General features: G+C 57.4%; 2 protein-coding genes across 5 annotated transcripts; one reads left to right on the top strand and one right to left on the bottom strand.

Moving 5' to 3' along the window:
- The first annotated feature begins 178 nt into the window (after positions 1-178).
- On the top strand, positions 179-8447 carry LOC144247785 (uncharacterized). 2 transcript variants are annotated; one of them, XM_085560882.1, is made up of 6 exons: positions 179-305; positions 1302-1499; positions 2506-2607; positions 4260-4298; positions 5038-5138; positions 8059-8447. In XM_085560882.1, the coding sequence occupies exons 1-6, from the start codon at positions 236-238 to the stop codon at positions 8083-8085; spliced, it is 537 nt and encodes a 178-aa protein (XP_085417008.1). In that variant the 5' UTR covers positions 179-235; the 3' UTR covers positions 8086-8447. The 2 variants fall into 2 exon arrangements, with proteins under 2 accessions (XP_085417008.1, XP_085417007.1); XM_085560881.1 differs by lacking the exon at positions 5038-5138 and having other exon boundaries at positions 8059-8412.
- On the bottom strand, positions 8365-23547 carry VANGL2 (VANGL planar cell polarity protein 2). Of its 3 annotated transcripts, none has more exons than XM_085560879.1 (9): positions 23493-23547; positions 18418-18538; positions 15631-15892; positions 15406-15526; positions 13227-13834; positions 12504-12640; positions 12225-12360; positions 10738-10969; positions 8365-10167 (listed from the first exon to the last, which is right to left on the bottom strand). In XM_085560879.1, exons 3-9 carry the CDS (start codon positions 15699-15701, stop codon positions 9907-9909), a joined length of 1566 nt encoding a protein of 521 aa, XP_085417005.1. In that variant the 5' UTR covers positions 15702-15892; positions 18418-18538; positions 23493-23547; the 3' UTR covers positions 8365-9906. The 3 variants fall into 3 exon arrangements, with proteins under 3 accessions (XP_085417005.1, XP_085417006.1, XP_077645494.2); XM_085560880.1 differs by having other exon boundaries at positions 8365-10125; XM_077789368.2 differs by lacking the exon at positions 18418-18538.
- Positions 23548-24636: the final 1089 nt, after the last annotated feature.

Here is a 24636-nt window from a genome sequence, read left to right as displayed (position 1 = left end):
AGAGATGAACCCATGGATTGGAGAGATGAACCCATGGATTGGAGAGATAATTCCATGGGGTGGAGAGATAATTCCATGGGGTGGAGAGATGATCGGTGGGGTGGAGAAACGACCTCGTGGACGATTTGGAGCCGTTCCTGGCCCGGTTTCACCACCTTGGCTGCCCGGCGGCCGCTTCCTGCGCGTGGAAAGGGGAAGGAAGGCAGGGAGGAGGCCCCGAGGGGCCGGGGCGGGGATGGGGCGCGGCGGGATGGGCCCGAGGGGCTTCGGGGGGCTCTGCCTCGCCCTGCTCTGCTCCGGGGCCGGTGAGTGGGGCCGGGGGCGCCGCGGGCGCGGGGCCGGAGCGAGGATGAGGAGCACGAGGAAGAGGAAGGGGCGGGAGGCAGCGGGGGCAGCTCGGGGAAGTCGCTGCAGGGTTTCTTCTGGTGGTTAAGTCAGGTTTGGGTTGAGCCCGGCCTTCCTGAGCCTGGGTTGTGTTCCCAGGAGGGATTTGGGGTCTTCTGAGCTGTCCCAGCTCCCCAAATCCATCCCGGCCCAGGAGGGGCTTTGGAACCATTTTGGGTTGGTTTGGTCGGTTTTAATTTCGGCAGAGCCATGGATGGGACTTGGATGATCCCGGTGGGTCCTCCCGCCTCACGTCCCACGATTCCGTGCCCCAGACCAGGATATTTTGGGGTATTTTACAATTCCCTGCTGGTGACCCCAAAATCTCCCGGGTTTTGGAACAGGGACAGCCCCAGCCCCCATTTCCACGGCAAAAACTTGACAAAATTTGGGTTTTCGGTTGTCGGGGGCGAGGTGTGAGTTCCACAGGATGTGGGGCCGCTGCTCTGCTCGAGCTCAGCCCCCTCGGAGAGTTGTGGGACCTCCTGAGCTGGAGAAACCCGCCCGGATCACCCAGCCCAGCCCCAGGACACCCCGAAATCCCCCAAATCCCGCCCAGAACGCCTCTGGAAGTGCTTCCCAAACCCTCCCGGAGGTTTTGGGGTCGGGGTCATTCCCTGGGAGCTGCTCCAGAGCCCCAAAACCCTCTGGGGGCAGAACTGTCCGGGTCTCCATCCCAAATCCCACCCGGAACACCTCTGGCCGTTCCTGGGATCCTGTCCCCGCTCCCTCGGAATTCCCGGGATTTCCCTCCCTCGCCTCTTTTCCAGAATTTCCTTCTGGGGCCCCTCCTGAGCTTTTCACCCCCTGATGTCCCCAGACTCTGTCCCACCTCCCCTGAGGCGTCACTGGGGTGGGTTTTCCCATTCCCGACCCCTGAATTTGGGGGACAAATCCCAAATCCCACAAATTCCCAGCGCTCGGCTTCCAGGAAGAGGAGCCGGGGAACGGGAACGTCACCGAGGAGACCCCGGAGGGGACACGAGACCCCCTGGAGCCACCAGGACAGCCCAGCACGGCCACCGGGGACGCGGTGACAACGTGGCCAGGGGCCACCACGAGCCCTCCCCGGAGCCTTGGGGACCTCGCGGTGACGCCGGCGGGGAACCAAACCCGTGAGTTCCACGGAGAAGGGAGGGAGGTGGCACTGTCCCTGGGAATGGTCACCAACCTGGGGAGGTGGCACTGTCCCAGGGAATTGTCACCATCGTGGGGAGGTGGCACTGTCCCTGGGAATGGTCACCATCGTGGGGAGGTGGCACTGTCCCTGGGAATGGTCACCATCATGATGAGGTGGCACTGTCCTCTGGGAATTGTCACCATCGTGGGGAGGTGGCACTGTCCCTGGGAATGGTCACCAGCCTGGGGAGGTGGCACTGTCCCTGGGAATGGTCACCACCCTGGGGAGGTGGCACTGTCCCTGGGAATTGTCACCAACCTGGAGAGGTGGGACTGTCCCTGGGAATGGTCACCATCCTGGGGACGTGGCAGTGTCCCCTGGGAATGGTCACCAGCCTGGGGAGGTGGCAGTGTCCCTGGGAATGGTCACCATCGTGGGGAGGTGGCACTGTCCCTGGGAATTGTCACCATCATGATGAGGTGGCACTGTCCTCTGGGAATTGTCACCAACCTGGGGAGGTGGCACTGTCCCAGGGAATTGTCACCATCATGATGAGGTGGCACTGTCCCTGGGAATGGTCACCATCGTGGGGAGGTGGCACTGTCCCAGGGAATTGTCACCAACCTGGGGAGGTGGCACTGTCCTCTGGGAATGGTCACCATCATGATGAGATGGGACTGTCCCTGGGAATTGTCACCAACCTGGGGACGTGGCACTGTCCCTGGGAATGGTCACCATCATGATGAGGTGACACCATCCCTGGGGGACCTGTCACCCTTTCAAGGGACCTGCCACCACCCTGGGGACTTGTCACCCACCCTGGAGGATGTGCCACCATCCCGGGGGATTTGTCACCCTCCTGGGGAGGTGTCCCCACCCTGGGGGAGGTGTCCCCACCCTGGGGGAGGTGCCACCACTGTGGAGGACCTGAACCTCTCCTGGGGACCCTGCCACCACCCCGGAATGTCCCGAAGCCGCTCGGGTCCCCTCTGTCCCCTCAGGAACCTCCTGGGGTGTCCCGGCCCGGTTCTGGTCGCCCGTCATCTTCGTGCTGCTGGCCCTGCTCGTGCTCTTCGTCACCTACCAGAGGACCAAGGACAAAGGTCAGAGCCCGCTCCGAGCTCCCCAAAACCCCAAAACACCAAAAACCCCAAAGCACCAAAACCCCAAAACCCCAAAACCCCAAAACCCCAAAACCCCCAAAGCACCAAAAACCCCAAAACCCCAAACCCCAAAACCCCAAAACACCAAAAACCCCAAAACCACAAAAACCCCAAAACCCCAAAACCCCAAAACCCCAAAACCCCCAAACCCCAAAACCCCAAAAACCCCAAAACCCCAAAGCACCAAAAACCCCCAAACCCCCAAACCCCAAAACCCCCAAAACCCCAAAAAACCCCCAAACCCCAAAACCCCCAAACCCCAAAAACCCCAAAAACCCCAAAAACCCCAAAACCCCAAAAACCCCCAAAACCCCAAAGCACCAAAAACCCCAAAACCCCAAAACCCCAAAACCCAAAAAAACCCAAAACCCCCAAAACCCCAAAACACCAAAACCCCAAAACCCCCAAAGCACCAAAAACCCCAAAACCCCAAAACCCCCAAACCCCCAAAACCCCCAAACCCCAAAACCCCCCAAAACCCCAAAAACCCCAAAACCCCAAAACCCCAAAACCCAAAAACCCCAAAACCCCCAAAAACCCCAAAGCCCCAAAACCCCAAAACCCAAAACCCCCCCAAAACCCCAAAACCCCAAAGCACCAAAAACCCCAAAAACCCCAAAACCCCAAAAACCCCAAAACCCCCAAAACCCCCAAAACACCAAAACCCCCAAACCCCAAAACCCCCCAAAACCCCAAAAACCCCAAAACCCCAAAACCCCAAAAACCCCAAAACCCCCAAAACCCCCAAAACCCCAAAACACCAAAACCCCCAAACCCCAAAACCCCCCAAAACCCCAAAAACCCCAAAACCCCAAAACCCCAAAAACCCCAAAACCCCAAAAACCCCAAAACACCAAACCCCCAAAACCCCAAAGCCCCAAAAACCCCACAACCCCAAAAACCCCAAAACCCCAAAAACCCCAAAACACCAAACCCCCAAAACACCAAACCCCCAAAACCCCAAAACCCCAAAAACCCCAAAACCCCCAAAACCCCAAAACCCCAAAGCCTCCCGAAGCCACAACCCCAAAATAATGAGAAATGCATCGCAAAATCTCTCAAATTCATCCCCAAATCCCCCAAATTCATCCCCAAATCCCCCAAATTAATCCCAAAATCCCTCAAATTAATCCCAAAATCCCTCAAATTCATCCCCAAATCCCCCAAATTCATCCCAAAATCCCCCGAATTCATCCCAAAATCCCCCGAATTCATCCCCAAATCCCTCAAATTCATCCCCAAATCCCCCAAATTAATCCCAAAATCCCTCAAATTAATCCCAAAATCCCTCAAATTCATCCCCAAATCTCCCAAATTCATCCCAAAATCCCTCAAATTAATCCCCAAATCCCCCAAATTAATCCCAAAATCCCCCAGATTCATCCCAAAATCCCCCGAATTCATCCCAAATTTCCCACCTGACCTGAAATTCCTCTTTGGGGTCACCTCTGCCCTTTCCTGCTCACACAAATTTTTGGCCTTTTGGGTTTTTCCCGCTCCAAACCCGAACTGGGGCTCGGCCGCTCCGATTTGGGGTTTGCCGAAGGGGATTTGGGGTGGAAAATGCAGATTTTGGGTCTGTTCTGTCACAGGGATCCGGGACCAGCTCAGGAGTGGCAGCGACTCCTCAGGTGAGCGCTGGGGAAACTGGTTTTACTGGTTTTGATTCATTGCGGTGTTTGATTTTATTGGGATATTTTGGTTTTACTGGAATATTGTCTTTCACATTTAGAAAAAATATTTTATTTTATTTTATTTTATTTTATTATATTTTATTTTATTTTATTGTATTTTATTTTATTTTATTTTATTTTATTGTATTTTATTTATTTTATTTTATTTCATTATTTTATTTTATTTTATTTTATTTTATTTTGCTTTATTTTATTTTATTTCATTTTATTTTATTTTATTTTTTTTGCTTTATTTTATTTTATTTTATTTTATTTATTTTATTTTATTTCATTATTTTATTTTATTATTTTATTTTATTTTATTTTATTTTATTTTATTTTATTTTATTTCATTTTATTTTATTACTTTTTTTTTATTTTATTTTATTTTATTTTACTTTATTTTATTTTATTTTATTTTATTTTACTTTATTTTATTTTATTTTACTTTTTATTGGGATTTAATTTTATTGGAGTGGGTAATTTTTTTTTTTCTTCTGGGATATTTAATTTTGTTGGAATATTTAATTTTTTTCCCCGGGATATTCAATCTCATTGGGATATTTCGTTATTCCATCCTTGGAAGTGCCCAAGTTTGGGATGGCGGGAATGCTCCTAAAGCTCCTCCCATCCCAAACCTTTCCAGAATTCCCAAATCCCGGGAATTCCCAGATCTCATCCCAACCTTCCCTTGCAGATTTGGGAGCTCTGGTGCAGCCCCAGCTCCGTGACCCCATCCCAAAATTCCCGGAGCAAAGCGAGACCCCCGTGGAGCAGCCGGAAGCGCCGCAGCCCCTGGTACGGCTGGGAAAGGGAAATTCCAGGAAAAGGGAAATTCCAGGGAAAAGGGAAATTCCAGGGGAAAGGGAAAATTCCAGGGAAAAGGGAAAATTCCGGGGGAAAGGGAAAATTCCGGGGGAAAGGGAAAATTCCAGGGAAAAGGGAAATTCCAGGGAAAAGGGAAATTCAAGGGAAAAGGGAAAATTCTGGGGGAAAAGGGAAAATTCCAGGGAAAACAGAAAATTCCAGGGAAAAGGGAAAATTCCAGGGAAAAGGGAAAATTCGGGGGGAAAAGGGAAAATTCTGGGGGAAAGGGAAAATTCTGGGGGAAAGGGAAATTCCAGGGAAAAGGGAAATTCCAGGGAAAAGGGAAAATTCCGGGGGAAAAGGGAAATTCAAGGGGAAAGGGAAAATTCCAGGGGAAAAGGGAAAATTCCAGGGGAAAAGGGAAAATTCCGGGGAAAAGGGAAATTCTGGGGGAAAGGGAAATTCCAGGGAAAAGGGAAAATTCTGGGGGAAAGGGAAATTCCGGGGAAAAGGGAAAATTCTGGGGGAAAAGGAAAATTCCAGGGAAAAGGGAAAATTCCGGGGGAAAAGGGAAATTTCCGGGGGAAAAGGGAAAATTCCAGGGAAAAGGGAAATTCCAGGGAAAGGGAAAATTCTGGGGGAAAAGGGAAAATTCCAGGGAAAAGGGAAAATTCCAGGGAAAGGGAAATTCCGGGGAAAAGGGAAATTTCCAAGGGAAAAGGGAAAATTCCAGGGAAAAGGGAAATTCCGGGGAAAAGGGAAATTCCGGGGAAAAGGGAAAATTCCGGGGGAAAAGGGAAAATTCCGGGGAAAAGGGAAAATTCTGGGGGAAAAGGAAAATTCCAGGGAAAAGGGAAAATTCCGGGGGAAAAGGGAAATTTCCGGGGGAAAAGGGAAAATTCCAGGGAAAAGGGAAATTCCAGGGAAAGGGAAAATTCTGGGGGAAAAGGGAAAATTCCAGGGAAAAGGGAAAATTCCAGGGAAAGGGAAATTCCGGGGAAAAGGGAAATTTCCAAGGGAAAAGGGAAAATTCCAGGGAAAAGGGAAATTCCGGGGAAAAGGGAAATTTCCAAGGGAAAAGGGAAAATTCCGGGGAAAAGGGAAAATTCCGGGGGGAAAAGGGAAAATTCCAGGGAAAAGGGAAAATTCCGGGGGAAAAAGGAAAATTCCGGGGGAAAAGGGAAAATTCCAAAGGAAAAAGGGAAAATTCTGGGGGAAAGGGAAAATTCCGGGGAAAAGGGAAAATTCCGGGGAAAAGGGAAAATTCTGGGGAAAAGGGAAAATTCCGGGGGAAAGGGAAAATTCGGGGGGAAAAGGGAAAATTCCAGGATAAAAGGGAAAATTCCGGGGGAAAGGGAAAATTCCAAGGGAAAAGGGAAAATTCCGGGAGAAAAGGGAAAATTCTGGGGGAAAAGGGAAAATTCCAAGGGAAAAGGGAAAATTCCGGGGGAAAAGGGAAAATTCCAAAGGAAAAAGGGAAAATTCCAGGGAAAAGGGAAAATTCTGGGGAAAAGGGAAAATTCCAGGATAAAAAAGCAAAATTCCGGGGGAAAAGGGAAAATTCCGGGGGAAAGGGAAAATTCCGGGGAAAAGGGAAAATTCCAGGGAAAAGGGAAAATTCCGGGGGAAAAAGGAAAATTCCGGGGGAAAAGGGAAAATTCCAAAGGAAAAAGGGAAAATTCTGGGGGAAAGGGAAAATTCCGGGGGAAAAGGGAAAATTCCAGGATAAAAGGGAAAATTCCGGGGGAAAGGGAAAATTCCAAGGGAAAAGGGAAAATTCCGGGGGAAAGGGAAAATTCGGGGGGAAAGAGAATTCCTGGGATAAAGGAACAATTCCCGGGATCCAGGGACAATTCCCGGGATAAAGGAACAATTCCCGGGATCCAGGGGCAATTCCCGGGATAAAGGAACAATTCCCGGGATCCAGGGGCAATTCCCGGGATAAAAGGACAATTCCCGGGATCCAGGGACAATTCCCGGGATCCAGGGGCAATTCCCGGGATAAAGGGACAATTCCCGGGATCCAGGGGCAATTCCCGGGATAAAGGGACAATTCCCAGAATAAAGGGACAATTCCCGGGATCCAGGGGCAATTCCCGGGATAAAAGGACAATTCCCGGGATCCAGGGGTAATTCCCGCGATAAAAGGACAATTCCCGGGATCCAGGGGCAATTCCCGGGATCCAGGGACAATTCCCAGGATCCAGGGGCAATTCCCGGGATCCAGGGACAATTCCCAGAATAAAGGAACAATTCCCGGGATCCAGGGACAATTCCCAGAATAAAGGGACAATTCCCGGGATCCAGGGGCAATTCCCGGGATCCAGGGGCAATTCCCGGGATCCAGGGACAATTCCCGGGATCCAGGGGCAGTTCCCAGGATCCAGGGACAATTCCCGGGATCCAGGGACAATTCCCGGGATAAAGGGACAATTCCCAGAATAAAGGGGCAATTCCCAGGATAAAGGGACAATTCCCAGGATCCAGGGACAATTCCCGGGATCCAGGGACAATTCCCGGGATAATGGGCCAATTCCCGGGATCCAGGGGCAATTCCCGGGATCCAGGGACAATTCCCGGGATAAAGGGACAATTCCCAGAATAAAGGGACAATTCCCGGGATCAAGGGACAATTCCCGGGATCCAGGGGCAATTCCCGGGATCCAGGGGCAATTCCCGGGATCCAGGGGCAATTCCCGGGATCCAGGGGCAATTCCCGGGATCCAGGGACAATTCCCGGGATCCAGGGGCAATTCCCGGGATAAAAGGACAATTCCCGGGATCCAGGGGCAATTCCCAGGATCCTGGGACAATTCCCGGGATCCAGGGACAATTCCCGGGATCCAGGGACAATTCCCGGGATCCAGGGACAATTCCTGCCTCTCCCAACTCCCGGTTCTTCTCTCCGCAGCCGGACTCGCCCCCGGGTGGCTCCTGAGGTTCCTCGTGCGAGGAACAGCACGAAAAGCGGGATTTTATCCCAGAAATCCTCGGAATTTCCCAGCCGGGAGGCGCAGCCCCCTGGGCCGTTGTTCCCCGCGAGTTTTGGAGAGGAGCTGGGCATTGACCCAAACCCTCAGCCCCAAAAATTCCAAGTTTTTGGCCCTACAGATCCCAAAATTTTATCCCGGTAGATCCCAAAACTTTAGCGGCAAACACCCCAAATCCTGCTCTCCAAAATTGCAAATCCTCGGCCCCAGCGACCCCAAAGCCTTGGCCCCACAGCCCTTAAGCTGAAATAAATTTAAAAAAAAATTAGTCAAAACAGATTTATTTCATTAAAAAAACAAAATTGTACAATTTTAGTTCCTCTATGAAAAAAAAAAAAAAAACCAAACCAAAAACAAAAAGAAAAAAACCCGAAAAACAACCAAACACCAACGGAAAAAAAATTCCTACCACTGCCGGAACGCTCCGATCCACTGCGAAAATCCGGGAAAATCCAAACTTTTTTTTATATATTAAAAACCATTAATTTGACATTTTACAACTTTCTACACGCATGCACAAAACTCTCGGCTCTGCGGGAAAACAAATTCCAAACCCAACCCCGAAAACTGAACCAAAAAAAAAGGGAATTTTGATCTCCCAAAATTCCCCAATGGAATTCTGAATTCCCCACCCTTCCCAGGAAGATCCATCTGCTTTTTTTTTTTTTTTTTTTTTTTTTTTTTTTTCAGGAAAATGCCCCAAAATGGGCTCCAAGTTGAAATTCCCCCCAAAAAGTCCCAAAAAAAGGGGGGATTTCCTGGAATTGGGGATGGATCCCCCCATTTTGCTACTGGTGCTGGTGGGGAAGCCTCCCCTGGCTCCAAACTCTCCTTTTTTAGTGCTCAGGACAAAATCGGCCCCAAAATCCGACCCCAAAACTCTCCCTGGAATGAAATCCGGCACTTCCAGCCCCACCAGGGTGGAGGTGGAAGCTGGAGAAGGGGAAAAAATAAAAAAAAGGGAATAAAATTCCAAATCCATCCATGAGGTATTTGCGACCTTAAAAGCAAAACCAGGAGGAGGCAAAAAAAAAAGCGTTTTCCGTGGGATTCCCATGGGAATTCTGTGGGAATTCTGTGGGAATTCTGTGGGACCTCGCTGACCTCTCCCAGGAGCTCCTCAGGGTTACGGACCCAGGATTGCCCCGCTGGAATTTGGGACACGGATCCTCCCCGGAGCAGCAAAATCCACCCAAAAAACCCCCAAAAACCTCAATGCGACCTTCGCCTCCTCCAAAAAAACCCCAAATTTCCGCTGTTTTTTCCTAAAAAACCGTCGGCGGAGGGAGGCGAGGAGGACGCTCCCGAAACCCGGGATGCACCACGGGAGCTTTTCCATAGCAGCCACGGATCCTGGAGATGCTTCCAAAATCCTTCTCCTCGCCCAAGGAATTCCCTTGGGATTCCAAACCCGGCAGGGGTTTAAGGCCGGAGCCAGGACAGATGTCCAGGAGAAAACGGACGGGAGCAGGAGGGACCCGGAGCTGCTCCAGGACGCTGGTGAAGAAGGAAGTTGGGAATTCTTGGAATTAGCCCTTGAGTTACGGCTCCGAAGGATCCGGATTTGGGGAATGATGATGAGGAGGAGTTGGAGGAGGAGGAGGAAAAGGGGCTCAGCCACCTCAGGAAAGGACGAGTGGTCATGATCCCAGCAAGGCGCCGGAGCCGGGAGCGGCGTTCCCGGTTTTCCGCAGCCTGGCGGCGCCGGAGGAGCCAAATTCGGAGATTCGGAGCCGGAAGAATTCGGGGAAAAGTCCCGTCCCGGCCGGTCACACCGAGGTCTCCGACTGCAGCCTCATGATGAACTTGTGCGACTTGGGGTCCACGAACTCCTCGGAGAGCTTGAAGAACGGGATCTTCTTGGTGGACACCACCAGGCTGAAGTCCTGGCGCTTCAGCACGAAGACCACGCCGTCCTTGAGGCCGTTGGTCACCGGCTCCTCGCTGACCAGCGTCCACTGCTTGGCCAGCCAGCGGTCCTTGTGGTACTGGATGGTGGGACCGGCCGTCAGGTACCGCTCCAGGAAGGCCTTGGGAAAGGGGGAGGACACAAGGTCAGCTCCGCCCGGCTCGGCCCACGGTTTGGTTTGGGAGGGGGAAAAACGGCCCCGCGGCGCCGTGGGGATTTCTGGGGCTGGATCCTGGGATTGTCCAGCTTGGGAAAGAGCTCTGAGGGCATCGAGTCGGAGCTGAGGCCAATCCCCGCCTGCTCAGCCAGAATTCCAGGAATTCCTCCAGGGGTGGCCACTCCAACCCTCCCTGAGGCCCTTCCAAACCCTTTCCAGGAGGGATTTTCCCAAATTTCCCACCCTGGCACAGCTCGAGGCCGTTCCCTCTTGTCCTACCCCCATTCCCTGGGATCAGATCCCAAATCCCCCCTGGCAGATCCCAAATCCCCCCTGGATCCCCCTTTTCTCCAGGCTGAGCCCCCCCAGCTCCCTCAGGATCCTCCATTCCCTTCTCCAGCTGCTCCAGCTCCATTCCCAGTTCCCCGCGAGAAGAACCCAGCCCCACCTCGCTCCAGCCCCTCGTTTTCCCGACGGGATGATCCCAAACGGGACGAAACCCACCCAAATCCCGCTTGGACGACCCCCACGCACCTTGGGGGTCATGTCATGGGTGATGCAGAACTCCAGGTGCTGCAGGATGCTCTCCATGGTGTGGTAGGGCTGCTGCTTGGTGGTCCTCAGGTACTTCTGCATGGCGCGGGCCATGGAGGCGAAGATGGCCTGGGCGGCCTCGCGCGGGTCCATGATCTCCCGCGGGTTCTTCTGGTCGTCCTCCTGCAGCCGCTTGATGTGGGTGAAGGCCTCTTCCACCGCCACCACCAGCCTGCCGGGAGAGATGGGAAACCCGTGGGTTTGGGGTGGGAAACCCCATGGATTTGGGATGGAAACCCGGTGGATTTGGGATGGGAAACCCCTTGGATTTGGGATTGAAACCCCATGTATTTGAGATGGGAAACCCCATGGATCTGGGGTGGAAATCCACTTGGATTTGGGATGGAAACCCGGTGGATTTGGGATGGGAAACCCGGTGGATTTGGGATTGAAAACCCCATGGATTTGGGATGGAAATCCACTTGGATTTGGGGTGGGAAACCTGGTGGATTTGGGGTGGAAACCCCATGGATTTGGGATGGGAAGCCTGGTGGATTTGGGATGGAAACCCCATGGATTTGGGGTGGGAAACATGGTGGATTTGGGATTGAAAACCCCATGGGTTTGGGATGAAATCCACTTGGATTTGGGATGGAAACCCGGTGGATTTGGGATGGGAAACCCAGTGGATTTGGGATTGAAAACCCCATGGATTTGGGATGGAAATCCACTTGGATTTGGGATGGAAACCCGGTGGATTTGGGATGGAAAACCCCGTGGATTTGGGATTGAAAACCCCATGGATTTGGGATGGAAATCCACTTGGATTTGGGATGGAAACCCCGTGGTTTTGGGATGGAAATCCACTTGGATTTGGGATGGAAACCCCATGGATTTGGGATGGAAATCCACTTGGATTTGGGATGGAAACCCCTTGAATTTGGGATGAGAAACCCCTTGGATTTGGGGTGGGAAACCCGGTGGATTTGGGATGGAAATCCCCTTGGATTTGGGATGGAAAATCCATTGGACTTCAGATGGGAAACCCGGTGGATTTGGGATGGAAACCCCTTGGATTTGGGATGGAAATCCACTTGGATTTGGGATGGAAAATCCATTGGATTTCAGATGGGAAACCCCTTGGATTTGGGATGGAAAATCCATTGGATTTCAGATGGGAAACCCCTTGGATTTGGGATGGAAAATCCATTGGATTTCAGATGGGAAACCCCTTGGATTTGGGATGGAAACCCCCTTGGATTTGGGACAGAAATCCCTTGGATCCGGGATGGAAATCTTGGATCTGGTGGGATTTGCTCAAATGGATGAAGGAACCCAAGCTTCAACCAACTTGGCTGAAGACCCACCCAAAGGACCGCCCTTGGGACGAGCCGGGATCGCCCCCTGGAATCTCCCCACCCGTGGAAGAGCCGGGAGGAGCCCACCACGGCATTCCCGACACGGGGGATCCGCGGATTTCTCCGCACCTGGCGCGGCGTTTCCGCACCCGGCGCTCGTGCTCGGCCTCCTCGTAGTAGAACTCGTTGTGGCTGTTGTCGCGCCGCCGCGCCGCCGCCGCGATCACCGCCCGCGACTGCCCCGTGGAGTTGTTGGTGGAGTTCTCTGCGCGGCCGGCCGGACCGGGGATGAGCTCGGGTTCCGCACCCGGAGCTCCCCCCGAAAAATTCCCGACAGGAACACAGGGATGGGGACGGAGAAACGGGAGGAAAAGGAGAGGAGAGGCCACGGCAAAAGGGGAATCTCACCCTCGCCGAGGGAATAGACCTTAAAGCCGGACATTTTCTTGGAAAGGACGGATTTTGGAAGGTTGAGGAGGGCGGGGTTGTAGACCGGGAAGTCGTGGTAGTAATTCTCCAGGATCCACACGGCCGCTCGCTGGATGCTGGCAGGGGAAAGGTGGGGCACGGGGAAGGTGTGAGGCACAGGAGGGGCTGGAATGGAATTCCCGGGAAAAACCGTGGCCGCCCCATTCCTGGAAGTGCCCAAGGTCGGGTTGGAGCCACCTGGGATGGTGGGAGGTGTCCCTGCCCATGGATTCTTTAAGGTCCTTCCAACCCAAACCGTTCCATCAATTCCCAGAGAAAAGAGCTCCAGGATCTGAACGGTGGCCGAGTCCCACTTGGTCATCCCGAGGGCTCTCCAGGAACTCCTTGGACACCTCCAGGGGTGGCCACTCCAAACCTCCCTGGTCAGCCCTGTCCAAGGCCTGGCCGCCCTTTCCAGGAGGGATTTTCCCAGATTTCCCACCCTGGCACAGCTCGAGGCCGTTCCCTCTTGTCCTGCCCCCGTTCCCTGCGATCAAACCCCCCTTGGAGGACCCCCAAACCCCCTGGGATCCCCCTTTCCTCCAGGCTGATTCCTTGCAGCTCCCTCAGAACTTCTCCACGCCGCCCCTCACCACCTTTCCCATGAAAAACTCCCCATTCCCACCACGGGAACGCCCACCCGGCCACCGCAGCCGTCCCCACCTGAGGTGGCCGACGTTGTAGAAGCGGCTGGCGCCGTCGGCCGAGCGCACGGCCTTGAGCGTGAACTGGGGCTGGAGCTGCCGCAGCTCCAGCAGCACCACGGCCAGGTAGTGGACGAAGAGCAGAGCGTCCACCAAGGAGACGGCGAACTGCACCACGCCGCGGTAGTTGCGGTCCCGCGAGTCCAAGATCCGCACGCCGTAGAAGAGCCAGTAGGACACGAGCAGCAGGAAGACCAGCACCATGAGCAGGGCGCGGAAGACGAAGACGCGCGGGAAGAAGGCTTTGGGGCGGCGGAAGAACAAGGCCCAGCTGCCCAGCAGGAGGATGAGGAGTTTGAAGGCCACCGAGATGAAGAGCCCCTCGCAGGGCGTCCCGCAGGGCTCCAGCTCCTCCCGCCACAGCAGCTGCGGGAGGAGGAGGAAGGCCAAGGGCGTGAGGAAGGCCAGGAGCGCCAGGGCCACGCCCAGGGCCACGCCCAGGTGGCGGGAGCAGTCCAGGTGGGCGCTGTCCTCCATGTCCTTGGTGATGCGCGTGAGGTCGTCGTGGGAGATGCTGTGCTCCGACGTCCCCGTCACCACCGTGGTGGTCTCGCCCCAGTTGTCGTCCTGGGGAGGGGACAGGGGATGTTGCCGGGGGTGGCTCCGTGTCCCACCCGTCCCAGGTGGCCACCTCACCTCCAGGACTCCCATCCTTTGCACCTCCGAGCCGAGAGTGTCCCCACTGTCACCCTGGGGAGGGACATTTCCAGGGCTGGCTCCGTGTCCCACCTGTCCTCACCTCCAGGACCTCCCACCCACCGCAGCTCCAAACCAGGAACTGTCACCCTGGGGAGGTGACAGGGGACATCCCAAGGGGTGGTTCCCCAATTCCTTCAATCCCAGAGGAGCATTCCCTGCTCCAAACCCCCCTCCAGCACCTCCCACCCGTGACACCTCCAAGCCAGGAGCGACCCTGGGGAGGGCCCGGGCCACATTCCGACTGGTGGCCCCAAATTCCTCCAATCCCAGAGGGACATTCCCAAACCCCCATCCCACCTCCACGCCGGGAGCACTCCCCGGAGCCATCGCTCTCCTCGGGGTGGTGGAACCTCAGCCTGGGACTGGGAGAGCGGCGATTCCGCCGGGAATTTTCCCTCCGGGAAAGCTCCGGCTCCGGCAGGAGCAGCTTTGGGATCGGGCAGCTCCCGGCAGGAGCAGCTTTGGGATCGGGAAGCTCCCGGATTTCCTGGCAACCCCCCCGCCTGGCAGGGCCAGAAGGAACATGCCCGGCGCGCCCCCGCACCTCTGCCCGTGCCAGCGAGGCTGGGAATGGTTGGGAATTGTTGGGAATTGCCAGGAATTGTCGGGAATGGCTCCGGACAGGCCCTTCCCTGCTCCAGAACCCATTCTCCCAGCCAGAGAGGTGCCAAAAATCCCGGAATCCTTCCCAGCTGGATTCCTTCCCACACCCCGTGGGTGTCTTTCCCTCACCCTGCTTTTGGGCACTTGGACGTTCCTGGAATTTGGGGTTTTTTTCCCGTTTCGGAACTTTCCCCACCAATTTCTGCCGGAAAACCAGGAAATTCCTCCCTGTGAGGGCGCCTGGTTTTTCCATGGATCCCCCACCCCTGGAAGCGCCAGTCCCAGCTCGGAGCAGCCCGGGATAGTGGGAGGCGTCCCTGCCCATGGGACGATCCTCGAGGCCCCTTCCAGCCGATCCCACGGCTCCACGAATTTCATTCCAAAGGGAAAGCGGAGCCCGGGGCTCTCCAGCAGGACGGGAAGGGCGGCTCCGGGAGCCCATTCCCGGGAAAAGCCGCCGGAGAGGGAACATGAAAAGCGCCGGAGCCGCCGGCGTGGGCGGACTGGGAGAGGATGAAAGGCCGGGATCGGTCTCCGCGGAGCCCGGAGGAATTCCAAAATTCGGGAACGAGGGGCACCAGGGGCGTGGCGGCCTCCCCGGTTCCATCCGGGTGGGAATTTGGGGGCAAATCCTCGAGCTTTGGCTCCGTCGGGATCAGATCCCGGGGCCGTTTTCCAGCCCTGGCTTTTCCCGAGGCGCCGCCGGAGCCGCCGCCGCGTCTCCTTTCATTTTCTCATTTTCTCCTTTTCCCGGGACCGGCCCGACCGGCCGGACCGCTCCGCCGGGAAATTCCGCCGGGATCCCCCGTCGGGCTTCCAGCCCTTTCCCCGCTCACCCTCTCGTCCCCCCGCGTGGATTCGTTGTCCAGCAAAGGTTCTCCCGGCGCTTGGATCGTCACCGATTTGTCCCCGCGCGTCCCATCCCGGCTCTTGGAGCGGTGCCGCTCCCGCCGATCCCTGGGAAAAGCGGGAAATGGGGGGAAAAGCGGGATAAAGCTGGGCCACGCACCGGGATGGGCGCGCCCACCAAACGTGGGGACGGGCAGCGCGGGGCGCCCCACCTGTGCTTGCGGGAGCCGCGGGAATGGCCGGATTTGTAGGAATATCCGGAATACTGCGACTCGTTGTCCATGGCGTCGGAGCGCCGGGCTTTGCGCCGCTCCAGGATTTGGGATTTGGGTTTTCCCGGGAGAGCGGCCAGGGCCTCCTTCAGCGGGGGCTTCTTCAGGCCCAGGGGCGCCGTCAGGAAGTCGACCGTGACCTTGAGGGGCTCAATTTTGTCACCTTGGGGTGGCCTCGCTCAGGAGAAAAGGACGCGCCCGCCTGCGGGGACACGCGGGGACGTCACTGGGGCCGGCCCAGTATGGCCCAGTATGGCCCAGTACGGCCCGGTAGGGCCCAGTATGGCCCAGTATGGCCCAGTACGGCCCGGTAGGGCCCAGTATGGCCCAGTACGGCCCAGTACGGCCCAATAGGCCCCAGTAGGGCCCAGCAGGGCCCAGTATGGCCCAGTACGGCCCAGTAGGGCCCAGTAGGGCCCAGTACGTACCAGTATGGCCCAGTACAGCCCAGTACGGCCCAGTACGGCTCAGTACAGCCCAGTACGGCCCAGTACGGCCCAGTACGGCCCAGTACGGCCCAGTAAGGCCCAGTACGGCTCAGTACGGCCCAGTACATACCAGTATGGCCCAGTACGGCCCAGTACGTACCAGTATGGCCCAGTACGTACCTGTAAGGCCCAGTACGGCCCAATACGGCCCAGTACGTACCAGTACAGCCCAGTACGGCCCAGTAGGGCCCAGTATGGCCCAGTATGGCCCAGTACGGCCCAGTACGGCCCAATAGGCCCCAGTAGGGCCCAGTATGGCCCAGTACGGCTCAGTAGGTACCAGTACGGCTCAGTACGGCCCAGTACAGCTCAGTACGGCCCAGTACGGCCCAGTATGGCCCAGTACGTACCAGTAAGGCCCAGTACGGCCCAATACGGCCCAGTACGGCCCAGTACGGCCCAGTAAGGGGGGAAGGGTCCCAGAGCCCCTCCTGTCCCTGCAACCCATTGCCCAATGGGAAATGGGGCAGGAAAAGGGGATTTGGGGTTGGGATGGAGAGGGAATTTGGGATGGGCAGGGAAAGGGGATTTGGGGTCGGGAGAGGGAATTTGGGATGGGTTGGGAGAGGGAATTTGGGATGGGCAGGGAAAGGGGATTTGGGGTTGGGATGGAGATGGAATTTGGGATCTGGGGCTGTGTCCCCACCCCTGGAAATCTGGGAATTGCGCCGGGGTGATCCTGCCGAACCCCGCCGAGTTTTCCCGAGGGTTTTGGGGGAATCCGGCCGCCCCAATCCCAATTCGGGAGGCCCCGGCTGCCTCTGGGAGCCGTCCCAGCTTCCCGGGTTCCCATGGAAATCCCATTCCCACCGAACCAACCCCGAAAAAGCCTCGGGCCCCTTTCCCAAGGCCCCGGGAAAGGGGGGAAGGGGTCAAGGAGGCGAAAACAATTCCTTTGTCCGGAATTCCGGATGATCCCGCACGGATCTCCATGGAAACCGAGGCCTTTCCCCGCTCCCGCCATTGTCTGGGAGACGGGAATGGGGCCAGGAGACACTGGGGGTCCCAGTATGGCCCAGTATCCCCAGGAAGGGCTGGATCCTTCCCAGTATGGCCCAGTATCCCCAGTAACGGGTGGGTCCTGTACCAGTGTGTCCCAGTTATCCCAGTAATGGGGTTGATCCTATCCCAGTGTGTCCCAGTACCCCCAGTAATGGGATTATCCTGTCCCAGTATGTCCCAGTATCCCCAGTAAGGGGCAGATCCCATCCCAGTATCCCCAGTAACGTGCTGATCCCATCCCAGTATGTTCCAGTAAGGGGCAGATCCCATCCCAGTATGTCCCAGTATCCCCAGTAACAGGCGGATCCCATCCCAGTATCCCCAGTAAGGGGTGGATCCCATCCCAGTATGTCCCAGTATCCCCAGTAAGGGGCGGATCCCATCCCAGTATCCCCAGTAAGGGGCGGATCCCATCCCAGTATATCCCAGTATCCCCAGTAAGGGGCGGATCCCATCCCAGTATCCCCAGTAAGGGGCGGATCACATCCCAGTATGTCCCAGTATCCCCAGTAAGGGGCGGATCCCATCCCAGTATCCCCAGTAAGGGGCGGATCCCATCCCAGTATCCCCAGTATCCCCAGTAACGGGCGGATCCCATCCCAGTATCCCCAGTATCCCCAGTAACGGGCGGATCCCATCCCAGTATGTCCCAGTAAGGGGCGGATCCCATCCCAGTATCCCCAGTATCCCCAGTAAGGGGCGGATCCCATCCCAGTATGTCCCAGTATCCCCAGTAAGGGGCGGATCCCATCCCAGTATCCCCAGTATCCCCAGTAAGGGGCGGATCCCATCCCAGTATCCCCAGTATCCCCAGTATCCCCAGTATCCCCAGTATCCCCAGTATCCCCAGTAAGGGGCGGATCCCATCCCAGTATCCCCAGTATCCCCAGTATCCCCAGTAACGGGCAGATCCCACCCCAGTATCCCCAGTAAGGGGTGGATCCCATCCCAGTATCTGCAGTAACGGGCGGATCCCATCCCATTATCCCCAGTATCCCCAGTAACGGGCGGATCCCATCCCAGTATCCCCAGTAAGGGGCAGATCCCATCCCAGTATGTCCCAGTATCCCCAGTAAGGGGCGGATCCCATCCCAGTATCCCCAGTAAGGGGCGGATCCCATCCCAGTATCCCCAGTAAGGGGCGGATCCCATCCCAGTATCCCCAGTATCCCCAGTATCCCCAGTATCCCCAGTATGCCCAGTATCCCCAGTATCCCCAGTATGAGGGCTCGCTCACCGGCGGCTCCGGCTCCGTCCCGGCGCTCTCCGGGGCCTGTGGAGCGTCCGGCGCCTCCGGAGGGGCCGGCATGGGACACGGGCCGGGCATGGGGGGCTGCTCACGGCACGGGGGGGCCGCCCTGGAGCCGAGGAGCCGAGGAGCGGGAATTCGGGAACTCCTCCCAAATTCCCGAGCCCCGGAAATTCCCCCGTCCCGCCGGACCCCAAATCCAGCTCCCAAATCCAGTTCCCAAATCCCGCCAGTTCCCGAATCCCACTAATTCCCAAATCCAGTTCCCAAATCCCACCAGTTCCCAAATTCAGTTCCCAAATCCAGTTCCCAAATCCAGCTCCTGAATCCAGTTCCCAAATCCAGTTCCCAAATCCAGTTCCCAAATCCCACCAGTTCCCAAATTCAGTTCCCAAATCCAGTTCCCAAATCCCACCAGTTCCCAAATTCAGTTCCCAAATTCAGTTTCCGAATCCAGTTCCTGAATCCAATTCCCAAATCCAGTTCCCAAATCCCACCAGTTCCCAAATCCAGTTCCCAAATCCCACCAGTTCCCAAATTCAGTTCCCAAATCCAGTTCCCAAATCCCACCAGTTCCCAAATTCAGTTCCCAAATCCAGTTCCCAAATCCCGCCAGTTCCCGAATCCCACTAGTTCCCAAATCCAGTTCCCAAATCTCGCCAATTCCCAAATTCAATTCCCAAATCCAGTTCCTGAATTCAGTTCCCAAATCCAGTTCCCAAATCCCACCAGTTCCCAAATTCAGTTCCCAAATCCAGTTCCCAAATCCCGCCAGTTCCCGAATCCCACTAATTCCCAAATCCAGTTCCCAAATCCCGCCAGTTCCCAAATTCAATTCCCAAATTCAGTTCCTGAATCCAGTTCCCAAATCCAGTTCCCAAATCCCACCAGTTCCCAAATCCAGTTCCCAAATCCCACCAGTTCCCGAATCCCACTAATTCCCAAATCCAGTTCCCAAATCTCGCCAATTCCCAAACCCTGCCAATTCCCAAATCTCGCCAATTCCCAAATCTCGCCAATTCCCAAATCTCGCCAATTCCCAAATCCCACCAATTCCCAAATCCAGTTCCCAAATCCCACCAGTTCCCAAATTCAATTCCCAAATCCAGTTTCCGAATCCCACCAGTTCCCAAAATCCAATTCCCAAATCTCGCCAATTCCCAAATCTCGCCAATTCCCAAATCCAGTTCCCAAATGCGCCAATTCCCGAATCCCGGCGCTTGGGAATTCCTTGGGAGCACCGTGGAGAAGCGATTGGACCCCACCCCAGGCATCCCAAAACTTTTGGGAATCATCATCCTGAATGATCAGCTGGGATCAATTTGGGATTCTCCAGGAATCCCTGAGTTTTCCAGGAATCCCAGTGTCTCCAGCTGAAGTGAACTTGGGATTTTCCAGAAACCCTGGGGTTTTCCATGAATCCTGGGATTTTCCGGGTATTCCGAGGTCTCTTGGGCCCAGCTTGTGGATTCAGCCAAAATACATTTGGGATTTTCCAGGAATCCAGGAGTTTGCCAGCACTTTTCCAAAGGGAATTCAGGAATCCCAGCAGGAATCTGGGATCCAGGAGCTCCTCATCCTCTGGTTCCAGCAGGAAAAAAAAAAAAAGGGACTTTTCTTGGGATCTTTTCCAGCAGAGCCGGTTCCACAGCCCTGGAAAAGTCAGGAACGGATTCCCGGACTCTGGGAGACGCCGGGAGCCAGAGCAGGATGCAAAACAGGAGGAGGAAAATTCCTATTTTTTAATCCTGGGATGATCAAAGCTCCCAAAAAATCCCCCCAGGGCCGGAGAGGCTTCGCCATTCCCAACGTCTTCAAGTCCAGGCTGGAATTTTTCCTGGGATGGGGCTCGGGATCAAAGTCCTGAACCTCAAATCCAATGTTTGGGATTCAAATATTCCCAAAAGAATGAAAATAATTAAAAATAAAAAGTAGATCCAAGCGTTTCCAGAGGTAAAACTTCTTCTCAATGGCTCCAGAGGGAGAATTCCAAGACGAAAATCCTCTCCTTCTTGATCCGGGGTTCTGGGAATGAATTTTCCTTGGAAAAATCCCACTTGGAGAGGGAGAATCCGGCGGATGAAGGATCTGGGATTCCATCCTGGAGGGAATGGGGTGGGAGCATCCCAAGGCTCCTTTGCCAGGAGAATCCAACTCCGGGATCCAGTCGGGAATCTGGGATGTGCTTCCAAAGGGAGTGAGAATCCTGGGATTGTCCAGGCTGGGAAAGATCTCCGAGGTCACCGAGTCCGAGATGGGATGGATCGACATCCGAATTCCAGGAATTCCCTCCAGGGATGGGATCCAGCCCTCCCTGAGCCCCTTCCGGCGCTTCCCAGCCCTTTTCTCATGGAAAAATCATCCCGAATTTCCCACCCTGGCACAGCTCGAGGCCGTTCCCTCTTGTCTGGACCCCGTTCCCTGGAATCAGATCCCAAATCCCCCTGATCCCACTTTTCTCTGGGATCACCCCCCAGGTCCCTCAGGATCCTCCGTTCCCTTTTCCAGCGGCTCCAGCCCCGTTCCCATCCATGGAATTTCCCACTTCCCTTCCCAGCCCCTTTTTCCATGAGGATCCAAACCTGGAAAACCGAATTCCAGAGCTGGAATCCCAAATTCCCAGCAAAAAAATTCCTGGGGATTCTGGAATTCCCACCCCACATCTCTAAACTCCCCCATCCCAAATTCCTGGGGAGCGCTCAGGATTCCCTGGAGAAATCCCAAATCCAAGCTCCCCGTCCCTTCCAACAATCCCAAGGACGCCCCAAAGCCGCTTCCAGGTGGCTCCACAGGATTTGGGAAGGACGATCCCAGAAATCCACGTCCTCGCTCGGAATTCCGATGTTTTCTCCAGGAGAAACCCCAAAACCCCAATTCCTGCCCCGAAAGGACACCCGGCTCGCCCAGGACTGGGGCTGTGGATCCGTGAGAACTCTTCTCCAGCAGCTGCCGATCCTTTGGGATGCTCCCAATCCAATATCCACGTCCAGGATCCCGGAGAAGCGGCCGGGACGGGATCCGGGCGGGATCGAGGAACGCTGCGGATGTTTTCATCCAGTCCCGGGATCCGCAGGGAACTCCTTGGATTTGGGGCGGTGCTGGCCGGAATTCCGAGCCGGGAATTCCCAAATCCCTTCCCAGGATCTTCTTCCCGGACAATAAATCCACAAAAGCTCCGCTTGGAAAAACGATCCCAAATCCCGAATGAAGCCGGATCCCTCGGGCCCCATTGTCTGCCGGCAGCCGGGGAAAACAAGGAGCATCCCATGGGATCATTCCCAAGGCTGGGATGTCCCCGGCCCCTCTGGAATTCCGGGCGGGGGACACGGGGTGACCTCACCCCGGAGCGGCCGCCCCCAGGTCGCCGCCTGTTAATTGTTGATTGTTCATTAATTAAATCATCCCAGCTTCACAAAGCCCCTGGAAAATCCTCGGGATCCTGTCTGATTCCAGCCCCATCCTCGGATTTCTGGGATGGAGAAAATCTTCTTTTCCAGGAGATCCGAATTATTCCCAAATCTCCTTTTTTGTGTGTGTGCGTGTGTTTTGATTTCTTTTTGTCGTTCTGTTGCGTTTTCACCTCCGCCCGCGGCGGGGGAAAAGGATCCCAAAGGAAAAAAATCATCCCAGGCCGGGCTCCTCCCGGGAACTCCCGGCGGCTCCGCCAGGAACCGGCTCGGGATGCAGGAACCGGCTCCGGATCCAGGAACCGGCTCGGGATCCAGGAACCGGCTCGGGATCCAGGAACCGGCTCGGGATCCAGGAACCGGCTCGGGATCCAGGAACCGGCTCGGGATCCAGGAACCGGCTCGGGATCCGGCCCGGGCTGTCCCGGAGCCGGGGGCACCGGGCGCGCCCGGCCCACGGAGCCCCGGGCACCGGGCAGGGCCGGGGGACACCGGGAGAGAGGGGGACACGGGACACGGGACACGGGACACGGGACACGGGACACGCGGGACACGGGACATGGGACACGGGGAGAGAGGGGGACACGGGGGACACGGGGGACACGGGACACGGGGGACACGGGGGACAGCGGGGAGAGAGGGGGACACGGGGACACGGGGGACACGGGGACACGGGGAGAGAGGGGGACACGGGGGACACGGGGGACACGGGGAGAGAGGGGGACACGGGGGACACGGGACACGGGACACGGGACACGGGGAAACGGGGGACACGGGGACACGGGGACACGGGGACACGGGGGACACCCCGCCCCAGGGACCCCCGGGACGGCCCCGCCGCGCCCGGACACCGGCGAGGGGATGGGGACAGCGGGGACAGCGCGGGGGACACCGGGGACACCCTAATGGGGACGGGAACACCGGGGACACCGGGGACACCCCGCAGGTGAGGGGATGGACACACTGGGGACACCGCGGGGGGACACACAAGGGACACCGGGGCACACCCCGAGGGTGCCGGGGACACCCCGGGGACGCCCCGAGGACATCCCGAGGGTGCCGGGGACACCGGGGACACCCCGGGCACATCCCGAGGGTGCCGGGGACACCGGGGGACACCCCGGGGACATCCAGAGGGTGCCGGGGACACCGGGGGACACCCTGGGGACATCCCGAGGGTGCCGGGGACACCCCGGGGACGCCCCGGACACATCCCGAGGGTGCCGGGGACACCGGGGGACACCCCGGGGACATCCCGAGGGTGCCGGGGACACCGGGGGACGCCCCGCAGGTGCCCCGGGATGGGCTCAAAGCGCTCCGCCGCCGCCGCCGCCGCCGCCGGGGGGGATTCGGGGGTCCCGGGGGTCGCATCGCGCCCCGAGGAGGCTCCGGCGGAGCCCCGCAGCCCCTCGGGGTCCCGGGGAGGTGCCGGGGGGGGGTCCCGGGGGTCCCACCGCCCCCTCCCCAGCCGGGACCCCCGGCCCAGCGCCGGGCTCGGGGCTCCCGCAGCCGCCGCCGGCCCGGGCAGAGCGGCGGTGCCGGGGCCCTTCCCGCAGGGAGCGCGCCCGGCGCGGCCCCGGCGCGGCCCCGGGGCCGGTTCGGCATCCCGGGATCGCCCCGGCAGCGGCCCCAGCCCCCCGGTGCCCCCGCACTCACCATCGCCGCCGCACCTTTGTGCGCGTCCCCCCCGCACCGAAACCCCGGCGGCGGCGGCGGCGGCGGCGGCGGAGGAGGAGGAGGAGGAGGAGGAGGAGGAGGAGGAGGAGGAGGAAGAGGAGGAGGAGGCGGAGGAAAGCCCGGCTCCCCCGGACCCCCCCGAGCCCGGCCCCGGCCCCGCCGCTCCCGCCCATTGTCTGCGCGGCGCGCTCCCGGCGCCGCCGCGGGGCCATTGTTTGGGGCGGGGGGACACCCGGGGACCCCCGAACCCCGCGGACCCCCCCCCCCGACAGCCAGAGACCCCCCCCCAGCCGGGGGGATTCGGGGTGAGGATGCGCTTTTTTGGGGGAGGGGGCGCTTTTTGAGGAGAGCCCCCCCCATTTTTGGGCGCACGGGGCGTTTTTTGGGGAAGAATCCCCCGGTTTTTTTGGGGTTTTTTTTGGGGGGGGGCAGTGAGGGTTGAGCCCCACCTCGTGTCCCCCCCCCCCGGCCCCGCATGGGCTCCCAAAAGGTCTCGGGACCACAAAGGGTTCTCAGCCCCCCAAAATTGCCCCCAGGGGGTCTCAGCCCCCCAAAATTGCCCCCAGGGGGTCTCAGCCCAGGGGGGCGGGGCACAGCCCAGCTGCTCCCACCTTGTTTTGGGGTTTGGGGAAGGATTCTGGACCCCATAAACACCCCCCCCCCCGAAATAAGATGGGGTCCGGGTCCTACATCCGGCCGGGTTTGGGGTGCCCTGGGGGGGGGTCTGGCCGAACCCCCCGGGTTTGGGGTCACCCCCAGCCCCAGCGGTTCCGGGGTGCGTGGGAGCGGCTGGAAGACCCCAGCCCCATCCCTGCGCAAATGGGGGGGACCCCCGGCCCGCAGGAGAGCCAGGGCGGTGGGAGGGAGTTTTTGGGGGGCGCTGAGGGCCAGCAGCACCCCTCGAGCCAGAAGAGGTCTCTGGGGACACACGGGGGGCTCCAGGCCTTCATCTCCCCAGAGGGAGGGACCCCAAATCCCCCCGAGCCCCCCAAAGCCGCCCCACGGCGTGCGGAGCGCGGGGGGGGCGCGGCCGCTGCCCGGAACAGCCGAGCGCTCAATGGGCGAGGGTGGGAACGCGCGGGCCACGCCCCCGTCGGCGCTGGCCAATGGCGTGAGGCGGGGG

Source organism: Lonchura striata, chromosome 25 (genome assembly GCF_050655825.1).
Source record: "Lonchura striata isolate lonStrDom1 chromosome 25, ASM5065582v1, whole genome shotgun sequence".
In the NCBI taxonomy this organism is placed as follows: Eukaryota; Metazoa; Chordata; class Aves; order Passeriformes; family Estrildidae; genus Lonchura; species Lonchura striata.
The sequence above is the reverse complement of the archived record's forward strand: the minus strand, read 5'-3'. Positions and strand labels throughout refer to the sequence as shown.